The sequence below is a fragment of the Hyperolius riggenbachi genome, chromosome 1 (genome assembly GCF_040937935.1).
Source record: "Hyperolius riggenbachi isolate aHypRig1 chromosome 1, aHypRig1.pri, whole genome shotgun sequence".
In the NCBI taxonomy this organism is placed as follows: Eukaryota; Metazoa; Chordata; class Amphibia; order Anura; family Hyperoliidae; genus Hyperolius; species Hyperolius riggenbachi.
The window spans coordinates 616860409-616885366 of record NC_090646.1 but is presented as its reverse complement, the minus strand read 5'-3'; the positions used below and the strand labels follow the sequence as shown (position 1 = coordinate 616885366).

At 44.1% G+C, this 24958-nt stretch overlaps 1 protein-coding gene across 4 annotated transcripts in view; it reads right to left on the bottom strand.

The window, feature by feature from the left end:
• Positions 1 to 24958, bottom strand: part of LOC137528850 (leukemia inhibitory factor receptor-like) — a 155389-nt gene that overhangs the window by 24282 nt on the left and 106149 nt on the right. For all 4 annotated transcript variants that reach the window (XM_068250525.1, XM_068250545.1, XM_068250535.1 and 1 more), the window contains exons 9-13: positions 22834 to 23000; positions 17998 to 18143; positions 16116 to 16281; positions 10799 to 10872; positions 3295 to 3523 (exon numbers count right to left, since the gene is read on the bottom strand). In XM_068250525.1, coding sequence (XP_068106626.1) covers positions 3295 to 3523; positions 10799 to 10872; positions 16116 to 16281; positions 17998 to 18143; positions 22834 to 23000 — 782 coding nt within the window. The remainder of the gene's footprint in view (positions 1 to 3294; positions 3524 to 10798; positions 10873 to 16115; positions 16282 to 17997; positions 18144 to 22833; positions 23001 to 24958) is intronic.

Here is a 24958-nt window from a genome sequence, read left to right as displayed (position 1 = left end):
TGTATAATTGCATATCTCAGATAATTGGCCTCTTGTTTTTTAACACCTGAAGTGCTAATATTTCCAAATTGCAGATTTATGTAATTTTTTATGCAAATATATGCAGCTTGAACATTTGATCAATTTAAACCTGGGTGGGACTTGATTGGTCTATTTTCAAGCTTCATAAATCTGCATTAAAATGTACATAAATCTGGATGAACTTAGAAATATTTGCATCTCATTGATCATCCCCAGTAAGGAGTATAAAACAATGTGCCGTTCATTAATTGTGATATTTAGCCACGCCCTTTCCAGGAGGATAAATATTAGACATCAAGAGAGCTCAACTAGAAATAAAAAAAATATGTGCATCTTCTGAAAACATGTAAAAACTGAGATTATACTGGTGGTAATCATGTAAAACTGAATACAAAACAAAAATACTGCCAGTAGGAACTGTGAGAACTGTAATTTGGCATATAACCAATTGACTACCGCCAACTAGTAACAGCTGCAGGATTTGGAAGGACAACCCACGACATGGCACACTGCATTGCCTGAGCCGCACATCTGCTACCATTTTCCCAAAATGAGATATTTAAGCTTCGCTCTTCACCAAAGCTCGAGGGGAAATACTGTAACGCAATACGACTTAATGGTAGATTTTGCTTTTTCTAACTTCGCATAGGCTTTAACTGAGATCCAAACCTGAGACAATACTTTACAGTTCAAATGAGGTGAAGGAATACCCAGAAGTTTTTTTTTAAAAAAGTATAAATAATTTATATAAGCATTTACTTAACATGAGGTATAATGGGCATGGTCTCACTAGTAAAATTACTACTGTGCAACTAGGTTTTGGTACAGCCATGGCTACATGCTATATTTTTTAACTCCAAATGAAAAAATGTCTACGTTACTGGGTATTCTGCTAAGAAGTGCCTTAGGACGGCCTCCTGACATTAAATGCCCACCATTGTGGTGTGTATAAAATACATATTTGTTCCAGAGTAAAATGCACTATAAATTACTTTTTTTCCAATCTCGCTGTCACCATAGAAAAAAAAATTACACATCACGTGTAATTTAATTTAAACCACATAAAAAAAAAAAAAAAAAAAAAAAAAGAATCTGACAGGGTTTGGACTAGTCCCTCTTCTCATGAGGATCTTCAGAGTTTTCGTTATTTCCAAAACCACTTGCTGAAAGGCAACTGTTCAGTCTAACTACCAAAATAGCATGCAAGCAAGTATATAGATCTCATGAACAAACAAATCAGCAGCTGTACAGTAGTAACTGAGGGCGGAACATACCATTTAGCAGCTGTACTGTAGTAATAACTGAGGGAAGAACATAGCATTTAGCAGCTGTACTGTAGTAATAACTGAGGGAGGAACATACCATTTAGCAGCTGTACTGTAGTAATAACTGAGGGCGGTACATACCATTTAGCAGCTGTACTGTAGTAATAACTGAGGGCAGAACATACCATTTTGCAGCAATACAGTAGTAATACCGGGGGGTAATCACTGAGGGCAGAACATACCAATGTTCTCCCCAGGCTCTTTTAGCTGGGTGCTCCACCCGGCTAGTTTTGGTGAGCACTCGGCTGTCACTGGCTCACCTCCTCCTCTGCTGTAAGCAGACTTGTACAGAGAAGCACCTGCCCTGCATTCTCGCATCTCACCCCACCCGGATACTTTTTCATGACACCCAGCTACTTTTTCATGCCACCCGGCTGGAAAAAAAATTCTGGGGAGAACACTGCATACCATTTAGCAGCTGCACAGTAGTCATCACTGAGGGTGGAACATACCATTTTGCAGCTGTACAGTAGTAATCACTGAGGGCGGAACATACCATTTTGCAGCTGTACAGTAGTAATCACTGAGGGCGGAACATACCATTTAGCAGCTGTACAGTAGTAATAACTGAGGGCGGAACATACCATTTAGCAGCTGTACAGTAGTAATAACTGAGGGCGGAACATACCATTTAGCAGCTGTACAGTAGTAATCACTGAGGGCGGAACATACCATTTAGCAGCTGTACAGTAGTAATGACTGAGGGCGGAACATACCATTTAGCAGCTGTACAGTAGTAATAACTGAGGGCGGAACATACCATTTAGCAGCTGTACAGTAGTAATAACTGAGGGCGGAACATACCATTTAGCAGCTGTACAGTAGTAATGACTGAGGGCGGAACATACCATTTAGCAGCTGTACAGTAGTAATAACTGAGGGCGGAACATACCATTTAGCAGCTGTACAGTAGTAATAACTGAGGGCGGAACATACCATTTAGCAGCTGTACAGTAGTAATCACTGAGGGCGGAACATACCATTTAGCAGCTGTACAGTAGTAATCACTGAGGGCCGAACATACCATTTTGCAGCTGTACAGTAGTAATGACTGAGGGCGGAACATACCATTTAGCAGCTGTACAGTAGTAATAACTGAGGGCGGAACATACCATTTAGCAGCTGTACAGTAGTAATAACTGAGGGCGGAACATACCATTTAGCAGCTGTACAGTAGTAATCACTGAGGGCGGAACATACCATTTAGCAGCTGTACAGTAGTAATCACTGAGGGCCGAACATACCATTTTGCAGCTGTACAGTAGTAATGACTGAGGGCGGAACATACCATTTAGCAGCTGTACAGTAGTAATAACTGAGGGCGGAACATACCATTTAGCAGCTGTACAGTAGTAATAACTGAGGGCGGAACATACCATTTAGCAGCTGTACAGTAGTAATCACTGAGGGCCGAACATACCATTTAGCAGCTGTACAGTAGTAATCACTGAGGGCGAAACATACCATTTAGCAGCTGTACAGTAGTAATCACTGAGGGCCGAACATACCATTTAGCAGCTGTACAGTAGTAATAACTGAGGGCGGAACATACCATTTAGCAGCTGTACAGTAGTAATCACTGAGGGCGGAACATACCATTTAGCAGCTGTACAGTAGTAATGACTGAGGGAAGAACATACCATTTAGCAGCTGTACTGTAGTAATAACTGAGGGAGGAACATACCATTTAGCAGCTGTACAGTAGTAATAACTGAGGGCGGAACATACCATTTAGCAGCTGTACAGTAGTAATCACTGAGGGCGGAACATACCATTTAGCAGCTGTACAGTAGTAATGACTGAGGGAAGAACATACCATTTAGCAGCTGTACAGTAGAAATGACTGAGGGCGGAACATACCATTTAGCAGCTGTACAGTAGTAATCACTGAGGGCGGAACATACCATTTAGCAGCTGTACAGTAGAAATGACTGAGGGCGGAACATACCATTTAGCAGCTGTACAGTAGTAATCACTGAGGGTGGTGAAGATCCTGCGGAATTGCTGGCTGTTACGGTAATCTCATAATCTGTATTATTAGTGCCAGTTAGATTGATCAGGGTCCTATTGAGGTTTCTAGGCAGAGTGATGAGCTGAGGGCTCTCATTACTGTGAAGAGGCCTCCATTCTACGTTGTACGAGATCACATCTCCATTAGCTTCTCTCGGCTGCAAATGCTGGAAAATAAAGTTGATACTTAATTGTAAAAATAGTTCACTTTTGATAGTAAAAAAAAAAAGTCGATTCAGTTCACATTTATACAGTGCAAGATATTTTAAAACAGGTTTGATTTCTTTGTGTATGCAATAACGGAACAGGCTTACTGGGGGACTACTAACAGAAATGGGTGGGGTGGTATGCTGATTAGTGCAAGTACAGGTTCTCTTTAACTGCTTGAAGACATCTGTTTTATCTGCAATGTGCCAATTTTACACCAGGCAGCTGAAAATAAGTTAATTCTCTAGAACCGGAGTAATTAAAATTAGTCTCTAGCTTTAATTAGCTAAGCTTTCAGCAATCCTTGCAAAATTCTGATATGACCCAGAAGGTTTGTAAACCTTTGCTGCCTAATAGCAGACGTTTCCAGGGTTATTGGATCACTCATGTTTTCTTGTGTCTTCATATAGTGGGACAAAAAACTCTGACATAACATTCAATCAAAATGTGTTTTACAACTTTTTATTACCCATTCAGTTATCATATTTGCTTTTGTGCACAAGTAATATTGTATGTTTACAAATGCTCAAAGTACAGTTTATCCGCTCTGAAAGAGGCTATTGCATTTTATTGCATAGCTGCTATATGTATATATTAAAAGTGCTGTGTTTAACTGAATGCTGTTCTGCTACAAAATATTTTTGTGCGAGTAGATTTTATGCTAGATATATTTTAGAACAAAGAGGATATGGAAACGTTTCATATCACTTTATGTTCTCCAGCCTAAGTAAATTAAGGGCATTGGATCAGTAGATAATTGGTAATAACAGAGGCGCCAAATTAGAATAAAATAATTCAAATCCGTTTAAAAGTAGGGGGGTTGGTGGTTACCACCCTCAGGTATATAATGACCAGCCACTGAGTCGTTATAAATAAACAGTAACATTTATTCTAAGCTCTCCATAGCATACCTGGAGAGCTTAGAATAAATGTTACTGTTTATTTATAACGACTCAGTGGCTGGTCATTATATAACTGAGGGCGGTAACCACCAACCCCCTCCTTTTAAACTGCTTTTAACTATTTTATTCTAATTTGGTGCCTCTGTTATTACCAATTATCTACTGATTTACTGATTTAGTCCACCCTTGGTGGAGGGGTGTATCCCCGTTCTTCCTGTCTCAGAGAGCGACTTCTTAACGCCTGAGTGGGGTCAGGTTATAAATTCTCCCCACCTGCACATCCAGTGGTTGTCTTTGTGGTAACTCAGACTTGTGAGTATATTACTCTTATACTTTATATTATACCCCTTCTATCGTGACATACTACACTATATTGGGCTCTCGGTTTCACTTTTTGTATCCTTCCAAGGGCATTGGATGACTGGAACACAGGGAGGAAGTCCGCACACTCGCTGGTATATTCCAAGGGTTTTTATTTCAATCCAAATCGCACATACAGAAATTGGCTGACATGTTTCGGAAAGAATCCTTACTCATAGCCAGGCTATGAGTAAGGATTCTTTCCGAAACATGTCAGCCAATTTCTGTATGTGCGATTTGGATTGAAATAAAAACCCTTGGAATATACCAGCGAGTGTGCGGACTTCCTCCCTGTGTTCCTGTTCTGCTGTCTGGTTTCCAGCACCTTGCACAAGGTATCAGAGGTTGAGCGGTCTTTTTCTACTATATTTCGGCATTGGATGACTGTTGAGACATCCTCTTTGCACAGTACAGCAATCCATATGTAATCTGTTACCCCAGCAGAGTGCAGCCACAACTGTGCCTGGTGTATGTGTACAGGAAGAAAAACAGATGAAAGCAGCCAGCCAGGGGACTGATTCATTTGGTTTTCTTTCATGTATGTACTGTATATTCTGGCGTACAAGACTACTTTTTAACCCTTGAAAAGCTTCTGAAAATTCAGGGGTCGTCTTATACGCCGGGTGTCATTGATGCCGGCTGATATGCCCTATCCAGTTACCGACTCTCAGATCTTACTGCTGAGGACTGTAGTGAAGCGGTGCAGGCTCACATGTGCGAGATCTGAGAGGCGGAGAAGGAGGTAAATAGGATACAAGGGCGGGCCAGAAGGGTGAAAGAGGCGTGTGCTATGGGCACAGCGCGATCTATTCTTCCATACCGCTCTGATAAACAGGGAGAGCTGACCAATCCACTTATGGAGAGGGAGAATTGACCAATACAACTGGTCAATCACCTGTATACGATTATATACTGGGTACCACATACAGTACAGTACCAGTATCTGTTCATACATAGCACCAGTATATGATTTTTTTTAATTTTTATTTGTTATGCGTTGGAAGAGGGGTAGTCTTATACAGCGAGTATATCCCAAACTCCATATTTTAACTGGAAAAGTTGTGGGGTCGTCTTATACGCCGGAATATACTTGTTATGATCATGTCTGCAGCGTTTACTGCTGGCTGCAGTGGTATTGCAACCCAAGCAGTTCTGATGTCATTACATGCATTTTCTTGCATAGTTTGGTTTGCACTTAAACTAGTTGCTGATTCCATCTGCAGTCGCTCTGAAGTTAATGACAGTTTAACCACTTCAGGATCACAGGTTTTCTTCCCTTAAAACCAAAACAACTTTTACATTTCAGCGCTCCTCCCATTCATTCACTGATAACTTTATTGCTACTCATCACATGTGAATGATCTATAGGTTGTTTTTTTCGCCACAAATTAGGCTTTTCAAGGGTGATATTTTATTTTAGTAATAATGTTATTCTCTATGCATTTTAAAAAGAAAAAAGAGAAAAAAATGAAAAGATACACTATTTCTATATTTCCAACCATAAAAAAAAAGCAAGGGAGGCTAGGATTAGATCAGGGTTGATCAGGGTTAATCAGGGGTATATAGTCCTGGTATATTTATTTATAAGTCCTGGTATATTTATAAAATCCTCTAGGTGGCAGTCAGACTACAAGAAAAGAAGATCCAGTTACCTTGTAATCCTCTCAGGAGTGATTACAAGGTAACTGTATCTTCTTAAGTGCTGGCAACATTGTTTGTAAACCTCACAAATGAATGAGCACTGCTATTGGCTTATAGCAGTGCTCATTCATGGTTACAGGCATCTGATTGGTGATGGGAGTAATTACTCCCATTCATCAATCCCACCCAGAAATAAATGAAGCTGGTGCACGTGCACGTGCACGCACGGGGGCGCGCACCCGCGGGCGGGAGCGGGGGCGCGCGGGAGCGCGCGCGTGCACGCGCGCGATCGCGCCCGCACAGCACAATAGCGGCAGGGGCGTTTATAAACGCCCCTGATCCGCTAATTAAGTCAATAGGGGCGTAGTTATGCGTCTGGGAAATCCGAAAGTGGTTAATATGCTTTTGTGTAAACAAACATTGTCTGCTGCAATGGAGGGGCAATCCCTTTCCTGCAGGCTGCATATCATTGTCTGCCTTTTCCTGCTGTCAGCCTGTGATTAATTACCATTCACTTGTGTGGGAATCTGCAGGTCTGCTCCCATTGGATGACCTCAGTATAAAGAACTGCTTCCTGCAATGCTTGATGGGCTACCATAGTTTTAGATTCTGTCTGTTACTCTGCTCGTGCCCCACCTCGTTCCTAGTCCGTGTGGACTGCGCTGACTCCTGCGAAGGGGTCACCGAGTCCTCCTAGTTCTGCTCTTGTTCTAGAAGTTGTTACTCTGCTTGTCTTGTGTCATATATTGGTTCATCGCCAATATATACGCATACTTGCGCATTTTGTTATTTTCCTTGTATTCATGTTACGTTGATACATCAGTGTTGCTGATATATACGTACACGAACTGTTTATATCCTGTGTGCAGTTAGTCAGCCTTCCAGCACGTTTTGGTAGTTTGCGCGTATCGTGATCACCCGTGCTGAGCTAGTATCCTGCTCCTGGTCCTGTTTGTGGATTGCGTTCATCTCTGCGAGGAGATAACGAATCCTTCTGAATCCTGTCCTGTTACCGTTTGTGGATTGCATTCATCTCTGCGAAGAGATAGCGAATCCTTCTGAGTCCTGTTCCCTGTATTGCTCCAGTGCTAGTCAGTGTTCCTGCTTATGTCATATATCGGTTCATTGCCGATATATACATATGTTAGTCAGACGTTACAAATAGTTTCATTGATAGCTGTAATTGTAATACGCTAGGAAAACATACTTATTGTATATTTGTCTGTGTTACGTTCATCTATCTTGATCCTGCTATTTCCTGACTATCCTGTCCTGTCTTTGTGAGGCACGCCATCGCTGCAAACGCATTGGCTGCCTCATTCTAGTCTGTCTTGTTGTGGACGCTTGCTGTCACTAAGTAGTGGCTAGTTAAGCAAGCGTTCATTCTGTCTACTTGCCCTGATCTCCTCAGTTCTGGTTTATGCGCTCAGCGCTACTTTGCGCTGAGACGTTATCACAAAAGTATTGTTTGTGGCTGTTCGGATCTGCACCGGCTCTGTGCGCCACAATCTCCTATCGGAGTCAGTCCTCTCCTCCACTAAACTGGGGATATCCTGATTCCTTGTGCTGGTGTGTGTATCTCCTTCCCGTCAGCTTATGCATCACGTGCTGACCATGGAGAATACACCCCCAAGCCTAACAATACTGTATGTTAATTCTCATACTCCAAAACAGAACCCAGCGCATTTTTTATGAGGACTATTGTGCAGCGTCCTGGCCGCCTCACCGTCTTCTTCCCAACTTGGATGGGAGGTCTCTCTCCCCGTCCTCCAGCCAGTCCGGCATACTTATTACAGCACACCATTGGGCACAGACCGAGCCTCTGCTTCCATTCGAGTAGCTGGACACCATATCCATTGCAGGCACAACTCCTGGCTACATCACGAGCAGCGTTCATGGCTACATTGCATCTCAGCATTTCCATTCTGGATACGTGAGCAGCCCCACGGGCATGACTTTTGTTTGTGTATGTGGACTGCCATTATCAAGCTGACATTGTGTGAGCACTTGCCTTATCGATATAGTACATATAGATGCTTTGATTATTGGAACCTGACAATTGCATTGCCTGGCTTGAACTGCTGCATGTGCCATTAAAGGGACTCCGAGCAGTGCAGAAACTATGGAAAGATGCATATCATTTTAAAGTTCTCTTTCTCCTCTTTCCAATGATATATAAATCACCACCCTACGCCTTTTAGTTTTCGCTATTTTCGCAATTGAAATTGCCGCGGCCACGATTTCAATCGCGAAAATAAAGAAAACTAAAAGGCGTAGAGCGACGATTTAGGTGTCGCCAGAAAGAGAGAAAGAGAGCTTTAAAATGATATCCATCTTTCCATAGTTACTTGTATTACACAGGCCGACACTTTCCCCAGTGTCAGCAGCTCCATTCAGCAGAAAAAGTCGGCCTGTGTTATATGCTGATCAACTGGCCTGGCTAAGGTTAGCCTGTATGTTGCATATATACTTATACTGGAGAAATATCTCACTCAGAGGCTGGACTAACCTCTTGCTGTGCTCATATTGCATGTTTCCGGATGGACAATCTCTTTGCTTATACTAACCTGACTGACACATAAGAACTTTATGCATGAGTGAGATCTATGATAACTACTAACACATCTAAGATTGGCTCAAGTGCATATCATTTTTCTGGATCCAATAACAGGGAAAAGGGAGAAAAGAAATTTATTTTTGTTCTTTTCTGAACGTTCAGGGTCATTTTTTGGCAATCCGGATTTGCATGCATGTTTTGTGTGTGAGATTGTGTGTGCTGTGGCCGGCTGGAATACTATAAACATCAGAGGCAAGAGGGAGGGGGCTGTGGTGGCGGCCAGGGGGCACATTTTTAATCTTTTCTACTATGCAATTAATAATAAAGTTTTTGTATTTTGATTATGTTTGGTGACCACTAGATTTTTGTTCGCTCGGGTCATACCCACCTCTTTCTTGATCTCACCTTGTTTTGTGCATTTTTTATTTATTTGGCTACATTGAGGAAGCCTCACAACCTTTGTCAGTGATCACAGTAATTGTACCATGTATGGGCACCATTTTTTTTCATCCAATCTTACCATTTCTATGGAATATAAGGGAACTGCCTAAATTATCCTCTCAGTATATTCACTTAATTTACAATAAGTCATGAAGCATAAGAAGCAGGGATGCCGGCACTGCAACACATACAACACAGCAGTTGGAGGGGGAGAGAGAGGAGGGCAGCACAGTCACAGGCTAGGTATGCAAGCAAGGGGTCCTCAGCGTGCTCAGGCAAAAGCAGTGTCTATATTGAAAAAGGAGAGAACGCCGGCACTGCTGTCAATCCTCTTTTATTCATAAATCCAGACATAAAACAAGGCATGATAGCATGTAAAAAATCATGGCACATACCATTGGTGACTGTGGATGCGGTGGGTGCGTGGGGTGTAGAGCCTTAAGCTGGCCACTAACGGTCCAATTTCTAGCGAAAAATCGTTCGAGCGATCAGAAATTCTGATCGGACGAAAAATCGTTCACTACACCATCAACTAACCAATCATTGCTTCCTATCTATCACGACCACCAAGAAAATCCAAATTTTCGTTCGACGAAAATTCATTCGGGCGACTTTTTTCACTCGTTCATAATCGATTGTGTCCACCAATGGAGATTATTTACAACCAATCTGATCAGAATTTCTGATCGCTCGAACGATTTTTCGCTAGAAATTGGACCATTAGTGGCCAGCTTTACAGCTGTTTCACGCTCCGGCGCTTCTGTAGAAGCCCTCAAAACTCACCTTTTCACTCTGGCCTACTACCCCTCACAAGTGCCCTAAACCTACAGCTGAACTCTGGTCCCCTACCATTCGTGTCCTTACCTCTCCCTCTAGATTGTAAGCCTTTGGGCAGGGTCCTCCTCCTTTTGTGTCCTACCTAATCATGCACCTTCATTACTGTGCACCCATGCTACGCATCTGAGTGAACCTAACTGGCCTAATCTCCATGCTCCCCTCCAGTGACTGACTAAGCAATACCTGGTACTCATACTGTGCTGTGTGATCTGGTTTTCTTGTATTCATGTATTGTCATTTTGCTGTATGTCACCCCTAAATATTGTCTGTAACAAACTAATGTCCAGCGCTGCGTAATATGTGGGTGCTTTATAAATACAATAAATAAATAAAAGAGGATTGACAGCAGTGCCGGCGCTCTCTCCTTTCCTTTTTTAATTTACAATAATACTGCATAGAAATGGTAAGATTGGATGAAAAAAAAAAAAAAATGTACCAAGTATGGGCACCATAAAAGGGACACAATCCAAACAAAACAAGAAACTGTAAAGAAATACCTTCCAATAAACTATGATGGAATGTTTTGCGTTCGGCGCCGGCTCTGCCCAGATATCCAGCTTCTTTGAAGGAGCTGCAAAAAAGAAAAACGCAAGCATAACAGTTCAACATGCCATAAATAATAAGGTTGAGGCAAAGAGTTGCAGAGTATGTACTGTTCAAGCAGAATTAGGGCTGGTTCACACATGCGACTGATGACGGCTGTGCGAGTCGCTTGCAGCCCATACAACTATGGGATCATCACTGAGTGCAGGGCTACTTTGAACTTCAGATTGCAGATTTGACTTGGTCGTAGGCCCATGGATGCTTTGTGTACGGTGTGCCTCTGAGGAAGCGGCTTTTGGCCGTGAAACACGTGTCAGGCATTCTTTGACGTGAAGTGAAAGTCTGATGTTTTGTATCTACATGTATTGTCCGCAATTTGAAGAAATAACGTATGAAGAATAAACAAGAGAATTCTGGTTCAAAAAAAGTCCCCGTCTTTTGAATATTGAACTTTGGCATAATGCACATTTAGTTGTGGTACCGCACTACTTTTTATCCTGTTAGTGTGCAAATCGATTACCGCTGGGATTGAACGCGCCCCGCACAGAGACTGATGGCAGCATCAATTCCAATGCGTATAGTGTTGTGTTTCGCCGATTCTGAGAACATTGCAGTCTATTGAAATTCCTAATACGCTGCATGTAGAGTCCAGCGGCGATCATGTTCAGTGGTTCAGTACCCCCTATGCCCCATAGGGTGATGCCCTGATGGGAACCAAAGCCAAATGCTTGTCTGTGCGGCAGAAGAAATGTATTTAGCATCTGCCAAATGAGCTGCCACCAGCCGTCTGTCTGAACCAGACCTTACATGATGCTTGGGCACAGTGGTGTAGCAGAGGGGCTCGGGGCCCCAAGCACTCTACTGATATGAAGTCCCGAAGCCTACCAAGGATGAGAGAGGTGTAATCAGAGTAAGGAAACAGGTAGTTAAGGATTACTACTATTCAATGCACATATAGAAGTGATCATAACCAGCATAGCACCAATGAAAAGTTATGGTCCAGGCACCCCGGTGGGGTCGCCACCTCTGCATCCCCTATTGCTATGCCGTTGCTTAGGCAGATCAATTTACAGCTAAACTAACCAGAACTGTTTAAACATTTGGCCATGGAGGAAGGATTTCAGCATCCGTGACTTTGTTTAACTTTGTCCACAATCATTAAATGTATTGTTCTATCCAGCTGCAATAAGTAAACAAATCTGCTTGTGTAACTGTCACATGTAATAACTGTCACATGTAATAACAGGCATAACACTAAAGCATTGTAAGTACGTTAGACGAAACCCAGCTGAGGTGGACTTTTTTCTTTAAAGGATACCACAACTGAAATGTGACATAATGAGATAGACATGTGTATGTACAGTGCCTAGCACACAGATAACTATGCTGTGTTCCTTTTTTTCTTTCTCTGCCTGAAAGAGTTAAATATCAGGTATGTAAGTGGCTGACTCAGTCCTGACTCAGACAGGAAGTGACTACAGTGTGACCCTCACTGATAAGAAATTCCCCTTTTTTACCTCTTTCTTGCTCTCAGAAGCCATTTTCTGCTAGGAAAGTGTTTTATAGTTGGAATTTCTTATCAGTGAGGGTCACACTGTAGTCACTTCCTGTCTGAGTCAAGACTGAGTCAGCCACTTACATACCTGATATTTAACTCTTTCAGGCAGAGAAAGAAAAAAAGGAACACAGCATAGTTATCTGTGTGCTAGGCACTGTACATACACATGTCTATCTCATTATGTCACATTTCAGTTGTGGTATCCTTTAAGTGACAGTCATGGTCCCTCCTTACCATGCCCGCTGGATTGAGTCCTGATGCCGACAGTAGGCAGCTATAGGGTGTGTGTACACGCCTTCAGACTGAGTGAGAGAGGAGCTACATTGGACTGCAGGTAATAGAGAGACCACGGTGATGGTATATTTGGTATGATTTTGCCCAAGTCCAATCAAAAATTTCAATGAATGAAAACAAAAATACTCATCTTTTTTTAGTTCTGTAAAACATATTCTCAAGGAAACAAAACACAAAAACAAAAATCATTGGGGTCACATGGCCCCAGGCCACACTGACTGGATCTCAGGAATGAGAGCAGCATAGCTTCTGTGGATTTTGCCTGTCCTCAGGGCACAGCATCGGTGGATTTTGCCTGTCCTTGGGGCACAGCACCCGTGGATTTTGCCTGTCCTCGGGGCACAGCAGCTGTGGATTTTGCCTGTCCTCGGGGCACAGCACCTGTGGATTTTGCCTGTCCTCGGGGCACAGCACCTGTGGATTTTGCCTGTCCTCGGGGCACAGCACCTGTGGATTTTGCCTGTCCTCGGGGCACAGCAGCTGTGGATTTTGCCTGTCCTCGGGGCACAGCACCTGTGGATTTTGCCTGTCCTCAGGGCACAGCAGCTGTAGATTTTGCCTGTCCTTGGGGCACAGCACCCGTGGATTTTGCCTGTCCTCGGGGCACAGCAGCTGTGGATTTTGCCTGTCCTCGGGGCACAGCACCTGTGGATTTTGCCTGTCCTCGGGGCACAGCACCTGTGGATTTTGCCTGTCCTCGGGGCACAGCACCTGTGGATTTTGCCTGTCCTCGGGGCACAGCACCTGTGGATTTTGCCTGTCCTCGGGGCACAGCACCTGTGGATTTTGCCTGTCCTCGGGGCACAGCACCTGTGGATTTTGCCTGTCCTCGGGGCACAGCAGCTGTAGATTTTGCCTGTCCTTGGGGCACAGCACCCGTGGATTTTGCCTGTCCTCGGGGCACAGCAGTTGTGGATTTTGCCTGTCCTCGGGGCACAGCAGCTGTGGATTTTGCCTGTCCTCGGGGCACAGCACCTGTGGATTTTGCCTGTCCTCGGGGCACAGCACCTGTGGATTTTGCCTGTCCTCGGGGCACAGCACCTGTGGATTTTGCCTGTCCTCGGGGCACAGCACCTGTGGATTTTGCCTGTCCTCGGGGCACAGCACCTGTGGATTTTGCCTGTCCTCGGGGCACAGCACCTGTGGATTTTGCCTGTCCTCGGGGCACAGCACCTGTGGATTTTGCCTGTCCTCAGGGCACAGCAGCTGTAGATTTTGCCTGTCCTTGGGGCACAGCACCCGTGGATTTTGCCTGTCCTCGGGGCACAGCAGCTGTGGATTTTGCCTGTCCTCGGGGCACAGCACCTGTGGATTTTGCCTGTCCTCGGGGCACAGCACCTGTGGATTTTGCCTGTCCTCGGGGCACAGCACCTGTGGATTTTGCCTGTCCTCGGGGCACAGCACCTGTGGATTTTGCCTGTCCTCGGGGCACAGCACCTGTGGATTTTGCCTGTCCTTGGGGCACAGCACCCGTGGATTTTGCCTGTCCTCGGGGCACAGCAGCTGTGGATTTTGCCTGTCCTCCGGGCACAGCAGCTGTGGATTTTGCCTGTCCTCGGGGCACAGCACCTGTGGATTTTGCCTGTCCTCGGGGCACAGCAGCTGTGGATTTTGCCTGTCCTCGGGGCACAGCACCTGTGGATTTTGCCTGTCCTCGGGGCACAGCACCTGTGGATTTTGCCTGTCCTCGGGGCACGGCACCTGTGGATTTTGCCTGTCCTCGGGGCACGGCACCGGTGGATTTTGCCTGTCCTCGGGGCACAGCACCTGTGGATTTTGCCTGTCCTCGGGGCACAGCACCTGTGGATTTTGCCTGTCCTCGGGGCACAGCACCTGTGGATTTTGCCTGTCCTTGGGGCACAGCACCCGTGGATTTTGCCTGTCCTCGGGGCACAGCAGCTGTGGATTTTGCCTGTCCTCGGGGCACAGCAGCTGTGGATTTTGCCTGTCCTCGGGGCACAGCACCTGTGGATTTTGCCTGTCCTCGGGGCACAGCACCTGTGGATTTTGCCTGTCCTCGGGGCACAGCACCTGTGGATTTTGCCTGTCCTCGGGGCACAGCACCTGTGGATTTTGCCTGTCCTCGGGGCACAGCACCTGTGGATTTTGCCTGTCCTCGGGGCACGGCACCGGTGGATTTTGCCTGTCCTCGGGGCACAGCACCTGTGGATTTTGCCTGTCCTCGGGGCACAGCACCTGTGGATTTTGCCTGTCCTCGGGGCACAGCACCTGTGGATTTTGCCTGTCCTCGGGGCACAGCACCTGTGGATTTTGCCTGTCCTCGGGGCATGGCACCGGTGGATTTTGCCTGTGCTTGGGGCACAGCACCTGTGGATTTTGCCTGTCCTCGGGGCACAGCACCTGTGGATTTTGCCGGTCCTCGGGGCATGGCACCGGTGGATTTTGCCTGTTCTTGGAGCACAGCACCTGTGGATTTTGCCTGTCCTCAGGGCACAGCACTGGTGGATTTTGCCTGTCCTCAGGGCACAGCACTGGTGGATTTTGCCTGTGCTTGGGGCACAGCACTCATGGATTTTGCCTGTGCTTGGGGCACAGCACTCATGGATTTTGCCTGTCCTTGGGGCACAGCAGCACCTGTGGCTTGTGCCTGACCTTGGGGCACAGCACCTGTGGCTTGTGCCTGTCCTTGGGGCACAGCACCTGTGGCTTGTGCCTGTCCTCGGGGCACAGCACTCGTGGATTTTGCCTGTCCTCGGGGCACAGCACTCGTGGATTTTGCCTATCCTCGGGGCACAGCACCTGTGGCTTGTGCCTGTCCTCGGGGCACAGCACCTGTGGATTTTGCCTATCCTCGGGGCACAGCACCTGTGGATTTTGCCTGTCCTTGGGGCACAGCACCTGTGGATTTTGCCTATCCTCGGGGCACAGCAGCACCTGTGGCTTGTGCCTGACCTTGGGGTACAGTAGCTGCAGATTTTGCCTATCCTTGGGGCACAGCAGCACCTGTGGATTTTGCCTATCCCCGGGGCACAGGACCAGTGGATATTGCCTGTACTTGGAGCACAGCATTTCTAGAGTCTGCTCGCCCTCAATTTATAGAGTAAAACCACAGGGTTTTGTTTTATATGGACATTTGAGGCAGTAAGCATTACAGTGACTATTGAGAACAATGCAGCAACTTTGGTCTAAATCCTAACCTACTCCCCCTTCACTCCATGAAAATCAGTGTCCTCTAGTTCACCTTATTTCCGTGTAACATTCCTCCAGTTATACAGACAGGTAGAATTAATAAAACGTTAGAAAATTTGTTTTTCTTCTCCTGCAGCTGACTCCAGAGAGGAGAGCTAACTAATCAGTACTTTCAAGAACTTTATTGATACATGCAGACAAACACATGAAGGTCTTATTGATAGATGCCGACTTCACATATCCATATATTTATGTATGGTCTTCTTTACCTGCCACTGCAGTCTTGTGAGACCTCTCTTTGCTCCAGTGACTCCACTTCCAGAAATGATCGCGTGAAGAGCATCGAACACGGAAATTATAGTCAGTGAATGGATGCAGGTTGTATAAAGTATATGTGTAGTATGCACCGTTCGCTCCATTGACAGTCATATTACGCTATAAAAGAAATACAAGGGAAAAGTCACTGCTTAATACACGTACATTATCAAAGTTACTTGCACAAATTAGTTCCTTTAGCTAAATAAATAGAATGTACCGCTTATATATTTATGCGCGTTTGACAGCCCATAGGCTGCAGTGACCCAATGCTCATTTATGGAATTCTTCCTGTGCAGCAGCTGGTCCTCCCCACCAGAGGGAAGCACTGTTCCAGTCTGCATCAGCAAGCAGTCTTCAGTTTTTCAAGTGGCTACCTCTCCTGGAAGCCAAAATTATCTACCGTTTCCACTATCGCGAATCCGCATGCTGATTCGCACAGCCTATACAAGTGGATAGGCCTGTTTCCACTTGTCAGTTTTGCTGTGTGTTTTTCTGTGCAGGATTTTTCTGCATGGCACAGCCCTCAGAATTCGCCTGCGTGTGGAAGGCGAATCGCACACAATGTATTTAATAGGGAAATCGCATGCGTTTTCCCCATGCGTTTTTTGCCGCGAATTCTCATGCAATTTCGCATAGGTACCCATGTTAATTCACACAGGCAGTGACATGGTTAAAATCGCATCACCCTAACCTATGCGAAATCGCATGCGAAATCGCGCATGCGGTGATTCGCCGGCGATTCCGCAATGCTATAGTGAAAACGGGCCCCGAAACTCTCCAAAATGAACTTGAGTTGATTCTCTCATATCTAATATAGCATAGGGTCCCTTTAGCAAGGATCCCCATATGTTTCTGCTTGGATACAGGCCTGATACTATGAAACATGCCACCCACCCATAAACTGATCCAGCATATTGTGTCCTCTGCTAAAGTTTATATTGCTTTGCAATGGAATCAGCAGACCATTAGCTTTAAAGCAGTTTTAGACAGAATCGACAAGAAACTTGTCTGCGCGTATAAACGCTAGAGTTGCAGATACAATGCATCATTTCGAAAAGGTGTGGAGACCGTGGGTAGACTATCGATTGGTTGAGCTCAACTCTGAGAGACTACTCCACGAAGTGGTGAGAGGGGTTTACACATATTTTCCCTCAAAACTATACTTATATGTATTGTGTACCTAGCCATTGCCCAGAATATACCAGTTGCACTAGTACTGTTTTTACTATGCGGTTGTAATATGAGGAAAAACAACTTGTATTCACAAATGCCTTGAAGTCTATGTTCCAAACATGTTTATATTGTCGCACAAATGTCCAGATACTTCGTTATTGCTGTATGCTTATTAATACTGTATATTTTGATCGCTATGGTACAGTTTTTCTATGTCGCTCCTACTTATAGTAGGTAGTTAAAATCTAACAGATCTGTCAGGTTTTGGACTAGTCCATCTCACCATGGGTGATTCTCAGTATTTTCTTTATTTACAAAAGTACTGAATTGGCAGTTGCTCAGTCCAACTGAAAAATAGTGCGCACAAGTAGGGAAGCTGGCTGGCATCTTTGTATAGATTCTTTCCAGAGAGGGTTTTTGTAAAGAATAAGGAAATACAGAGAACCCCCATGGGGAGATGGACAAGTTCAAAATCTGCCAGATCTGCATTTTACTACCTACAGTAAATTAAAGAAACAGGAAAATGGTTATTTCTAGTGCATTTTACTCTGTAAGAAATGTACATTTATATGAATTTAAAATTTAACAATTTTTCATGATAGTGGTCCTTTAAGTAGTTTACACACAAACAAAAAAGTAAGTTAAAATAAACATTATTACCCTTTCCAGATCTCCATGGATATTGTGGATTTCTGCTTCACACAGGAGATTCACAGACTGAAATGTTCCGGGTAGGAACCAGGAAATGAACACGCTGGTTGGACTAAGGCCACGGAGACTGACTTCCTCCACACGCAGGGGATGAACTGAAGAGAGAGACAACATACAGAGGATGAGCAATACCATCTGCTGAGCTACATTTCAGTAAGAAAGACACATAAAGCCCCATGATGTATCCCAAATCTATACAGCCACTGGGTGGCAGAGCTTGTTTCTGCCTGTGTCCAAGCTCCTTGACTAGCTAATGTTAAATCACTATGGCACCTGGTCAGGGGCCAGACACTGCCCACAGACTGTATTGCATCAAGCTGCAATCTTCTCAGGACGTTAAAGGAAACATCTAGCAATCTGAAAAATAAAGTGTCACTAACCTGGGGTTCTTCCAGCCCCTAAATATCTGTTCGGTCCCATGGCGCAAATCCCCCCTGAGCCAGGCCGACGCTTTCCTCTTCGTAAGATCGTGACCCACAGCTGGTTCGAGATCTTCTGCTCCTGTGCACCTCATCAATGGGAGCGCTCTGCGCTTGTGCAGTTAAGAGAGAATTGAACTGCGCAAGTACAGAGCACTCCCAGAGACAGGAGCGCGATCACAAGAAGTGCCCCTGCGCTGAAGATCCCGGCCCAGTCACAGGTCACGATCGTACGGAGAGGCGGGTGGAGGCCTGGCTCAGAGAGAAACTGCACGGTGGGACCTAACAGACTTCTAGGGGCTGGAAGAAGCCACAGGTGAGTGAAACTTATTTTTCAGATTGCCAGATGTGTCCTTTAAGTCTGAGAAGAATAATGTAATCCAAGCAAGCAGCAGCAACCTAACGTGCAGAGCCTTCTACAAATTATCTGGATTTTTAAATTGGTTATTCAAATATCCCAGAAATAAGAAAAAATACTAAATGAAACCCATAGGGCTCTAGACTGCCTTCTACTTAGTCTCCAGATACTGCTCATAGTCTTCTGGGTCCCCCTCATTCCTTGAGTTTTCTTCTCTCCCGAGCCTCCAGGAAGTTCCTCATGGACGTGCGTTTACTTTTGCTGTGCATGCGCAGTTCTGAATCACTTGGCACAGCTTGAGGGGAACTTCCAGAAAAGTATTCAACAGAGGGACCCAGTAAAATTCTTAGAGGACCAGGGACGAGGAACGGGAGGGACACCAAAGACAACAGGCAGCAGCAGGGGTCTACGGATGAGGTAATCTAGTCCACCATGGGCTTCATTCAAATTTGTTTCCGCCGATTCAAGGGTACCTTAAAGAGAAGCCGTGACCAAGGATTGACATTCATCCCAATCAGTGGCTGATACCCCCTTTTCCATGATAAATATTTTCCTTTTCTCAAACGGATCATCAGGGGGCTCTGTATGGCTGATATTGTGTTGAAACCCCTCCCACAGTGTGATGTCAGGACCATGGTTCTGAAACACTGTGGGAGCCTTGTTGCATTGTGGGAAATAACAGCTATTTTCAACTGCCAAAAAAGCAAGCAGCAGGTACTTCCACTGACATCACCTGCCAGCAGTAAAAATGTCACCATGTGATTAATGTCAGAATGTAAATCAGAGAAAGGAAAGAATTTACAATGGGCAAACACTGACTAAATCATTTATACACAATTATTGTAAAAATTAAGCACTTTTGTTCATTACACTATTTTCACTGGAGTTCCTCCAAGTTACATTTGTTTTCAGTACTGTGGACGTTCTTCCAAGGTGACCAGTTCTCAACCTTTTCAACTGTTTTTCTAGGTTTTGTCAGGTGCTTAAAGGGGAACTGAAGAGAGAGGTATATGGAAGCTGTCATGTTTATTTCCTTTTAGACAATACCAGTTGCCTGGCAGCCCTGCTGATCCTCTGCCTCTAATACTATTAGCCATAGCCCCTGAACAAGCATGCAGCAGATCAGGTGTTTCAGTGGTTCAGACTTATAAGTCAGATCTGACAATTCTAGCTGCATGCTTGTTTCTGGTTTTAATCAGATACTACTGCAGAGAAATAGACCAGCAGGGCTGCCAGGCAACTGGTATTGATTAAAAGGTAATAAACATGACAGCCTCCATATACCTCTCTCTTCAGTTCCCCTTTAACTAACTCCCCATGCCTATACAGTGGTTGGACAAAATAATGGAAACACCTAACATTTTGGCATCATAATCTTTGAACATGTTTTAAGCAACCAATACTTGACATGTTACATTTTTTTTGTTTATTATTTTTGTTATTTGATATGTTTAATTAAAATATTTATTTTTTTTACAGATATTCAAACCAAAGTTGGTTATAAATTTATAAAAATGGCAGATCTCTCAGACTTTCAAAGAGGCAAAATTTGTTGGTGCTCGTATGGCAGGTGCTACTGTAACAAACTGCCTGAATGCTCGGCATTTCAAGAGGTACGGTCTCAAAAGTAATGACTGCCTTTGAAAGAGAAGGAAAAACGTCCTCAGCAAAGCACAGTTGTGGACGAAAGTCGAAGTTGTCTGAGTGAGACCGTTGGACTCTAAATCGAATTGTTAGTAAAGCTCGCAAGATCACGGCTCCTAAAATCACTGCAGAGCTGTATGAACACCTACAGAACCCAGTTTCCACAAAAACGGTTCGTCGGGAGCTGCACAAATCTGGATTCCATGGAAGAGCTGCAATTAGAAAACCTCTGCTCTCAAAGACAAAGGTTTCAAAGCGTTTAGAATGGTGTAGAAACCACCAGAATTGGTCCCTCAAGCAGTGAAAAAAATGTGATTTTCTTTGACGAATCATCGTTTACCTTATTTCCGACTTCCGGCCGAGTGTACGTTTGGAGGGTCATGCAATATCACAGCGCCAGGGATTATGTTGGTTACAGACAATCCAATCCACCTCCAGGGATAGCTCCTTCACATCTGCATTCCTCCTATGTGACTCAATGCACCAAACCGAGAAGCAGAAAGAATGTTCCCAAGTGGATATATCAACTTTTATTTCTCCATGCAAGGCACACCAATAAAATATAACAGATAACTTACATCAGGAGGGTCCCATGCCAGTATAGGACCCCCTCTGGAATATATCGCTTCCCACCCTTGTGGTACTCTGAACCTTAGAAAAGCGATCAGCAGTGTCCAGCCCGCTCTCGTCCCGACTAGTTTCGGCCTTTCGCCGTCATCAGGGGATACCTGATGACGGCGAAAGGCCGAAACTAGTCGGGACGAGAGCGGGCTGGACACTGCTGATCGCTTTCCTAAGGTTCAGAGTACCACAAGGGTGGGAAGCGATATTCCAGAGGGGGTCCTATACTGGCATGGGACCCTCCTGATGTAAGTTATCTGTTATATTTTATTGGTGTGCCTTGCATGGAGAAATAAAAGTTGATATATCTACTAAGGGAACATTCTTTCTGCTTCTCGGTTTGGTGCATTGAGTCACATAGGAGGAATGCAGATGTGAAAGAGCTATCCTTGGAGGTGGATTTGATTGTCTGTAACCAACATAATCCCTGGCGCTGTGATATTGCATGACTGGCTATTTTGGAGGTGAAAAGGAACTATCCTGGTCACAGCAGCAAAGGTGTTTGTATGAGAAGCAGCTTACCAACAGTTTTGTGGAGCGCCTCTACCCTTATCTATGTAGAGTGTACGTTTGGAGACAGCTAAAAGAGGCATTTCATCCAGACTGCCTTCTCCCAACCATAAAACATGGCGGGGGTTCTGTGATGATCTGGGGTGCTATTTCTTGGAAATCCACCGGGCCAATGATTTCCCTCCATGGAAGAATTAACAGCCGAGACCATTTAGGAATTTTGGCCGACCAAGTTCATCCTAAGGTTCAAGAACGGTTTCCGGAGGGAAATGCCACCTTTCAAGATGATAATGCCCCAATCCATACAGCTAGAATTGTTAAAGAATGGCACAAGGAACATTCTAATGAAGTTGAGCATCTCATCTGGCCACCACAATCCCCAGACCTCAACATTATTGAGCATTTATGGTCATTATTAGAGATTCAATTAAGAAGTCGATTTCCTCCGCCATCATGTCTAGAAGAACTGGAGGGTGTTTTACCGAAAGAATGGGCTAAGATTCCTTTGGAAACAATTCACAATTTGTATGAATCAATACCTCGGAGAATTGAGGCTGTAATTGCTGCAAAAGGTGGACCTACACCATATTAAAATATATTTTGTTGATTTTCAAGGGGTTTCCATTATTTTGTCTAACCTAAGGCACGCTGTTGTCTCATTACAGTATTGAGAAAGAACGCGTTAATGCACAAATAGATACCAATTTTTATTTCCCTGCATTCTGGCATTACATTAGTAACCATGCGTTTACAAGAGGAAGACTTCAGTTCACAGGAAGTAGGCAGTAAGAAGCTGCAAGACCTCAATACATTAAGTATAATAAAATCTTGAAATATAAAATCAAAACTAAATTTCAAAATGACTCCCCAAACGAAATGTCTGATCATTCACACTCCTGGGCTGCAGCTGCTCAACCTGCACTTATATGAATGTAAAGGTGGCCATACATCTAGCGAAGATGGGCAGATTCGACCAAGAGACAAATCACTCTCTGATTGAATCGGATTGCAGAGAGATCTATTGGCTGCCAATACATCGCAGGCCGATTCCCTGTGAATACAGCCTGTTACACAATTTCACTTTTGATAGGCCAATTTTACCATAAGGACCAACAGATTTTGAATAGTATGAGCAGATTGTGTAGGTAAGCATTGTGTGGTTGACCAATAAAAGTTGGATGTATGTACCAGGCTCAACGGATTTTCATTTCCTGACTTCCTCATTCCACTTACTCTTTTCTCTGATGTTGAAGAGCAGGGAAGTGTTTGCCGATCCCAGAGGATTTGTCCCAACAAGCAGGAACTCGTACAGATCTTGCTCCTTTTTGGCGTCATAGCTGCAGTTATGTTCATCAAGATCCTCATTGTGACCAGAACAAGTCAGGTTAATTCCTGAGAACCTGGAACAGAATGTGACGTGATCATTAAGAAAGTGAGAATTTTCAGGGGTATGTAGTCAGGCAGTCACAGATTATATTATATAAAGAGGAGCTGTCAGCCATACTATCTCAGAAAAAGACAAAAACAAAAAAAAAACACACATATATATAAGTAGATAAATAAATACTTGCTCTACTTACATAACATATGTATTGCATTGTCCACATTTTGATTTTACAGTAAAAAAAGAGAAAATCCTTAGCATTTCCCATTTTAAATGTGGTTATTTTGAAGCCAATACTGATGTCATTTCCTCCCTTACTCTCCTCTGCCTGATTGTGTATGCATTGCCCACCTTCCACTACAGAAAGTGCATTGTCTTAGCATGATAAATATTGGCCAATCAGAGAGGTACAGAGGTGTGGGAGGGAAAAACAGGAGGGAAAGAGGTTTCTGCCAATCAGGCTGCATTAGTTAAGTATGTGGGGATGTAGAGGATCAAATAAGGACAACCCAGCATGCCCTGCAACTTCCTTTTTGTCTAACAAAAAGAGTCAGGTAAATTGGGGAATGATAATTTATCAACAAGAAAAGTAATAGCGATTTTAGCTTTTGGATTGCCTGATTAGCATTGTTATTACTTGTTTACCTAATAAAAATAAAGAATTGATTTTTGATTTTATGCCCCACAGTTATACTTTAAAGCTCTTAAAAAATAGTATTTTTTTATTTTTTACATGGACCTGAAGTGAAAATACAACATACGAAAAACATTTTAGATTACTATATTCCTTTCTGAAGAAAAAAAAAATTAAAAAAAGATAGACTGCACATAATCAAGTATAAATTCACATTAGTGAGGGTCTAAATTCGGACAGCTGGCATACACTAGTCTAGCTTACATATACTCTGGAGAAAGACTAAGCTTTCAGCGAATACGGTTCACCTTCTTCAGACTATTCCTATAGCTTGGAAATAGAGTCTGAAGAAGGCTCATTAGCCGAATGCTTACTTTTTTCTTTTACGTTAGCCAATAAACTATATCCTCTTGGTTCAAAACTTCCTGCTTTCACTGACGGCTAACACAGTACAATGCTGTTCGTTTTATATGCTCTGTCATCATACATCATATAATTTATAAATGTAAAATAATCCTGAGCCGAATGGCACCAAAGGATTTTTACTTTACCCAGGGCTTCCTCCAGCCCCCTGTAGTCCATCTGGTCCCCTCTCTTGCTCCGGTGTGAGGCCCGCAAAGCTGAGTTGTGGGCCACTGCACATGTGCGGTCCACTGGTCATGTCCCGTCCCCTGGTCATGCGGTCCACTGGTCATGTCCCGTCCCCTGGTCATGTGGCCAGGTCAGCCTTAAAGTGGGATTGTCACCATAAAAATTAGATTTCAACAGCAACTGGTCTGTGCGTATTAAGTGATAAAGTGCTAATCCTGCATTCCAAACTTTTTCTGCTGTTATGGTTTGGAGTTATCACATACCTTAGGAGCTCTGGCCCTTTAATTGCCATCGACTGGCAAAACAGTTGCATGCTGGGGGGTCTTTTTATCTATAATATATTCCTCCTCTTCCCTTTATTTCCCCATCCTGCTAATGAAATAAGACAGTGCGCTTCCTAGTGTCTGAAGACTCTGGGAGGAGGGCAGGTAACGAATACACAATTAACAAGATGAGGAAAGAAAAAAAAGGAGTGAGGGAGGAAATTATGTCAGGATTAGCTTCATTTAATGGCAACTAAGATGGAAACTGTCTAGAATAGGATTCTCTGCTTTTCCTTTGTAACATTCACAGGAATAATAACGTGGACAGTGTAATACATCAGTTATGCAAGTAGAACTAGTATAAGTGTTTTATTATTTCTAGGTTAGCACGGGTGTCAAACTTTATGGGGTTGACAACGCCAACACCAAAGGGAACCGAGAGGGAAGCAATGTAGCCAACAGGCTACAGGGGGCTGGAAGAAGCCC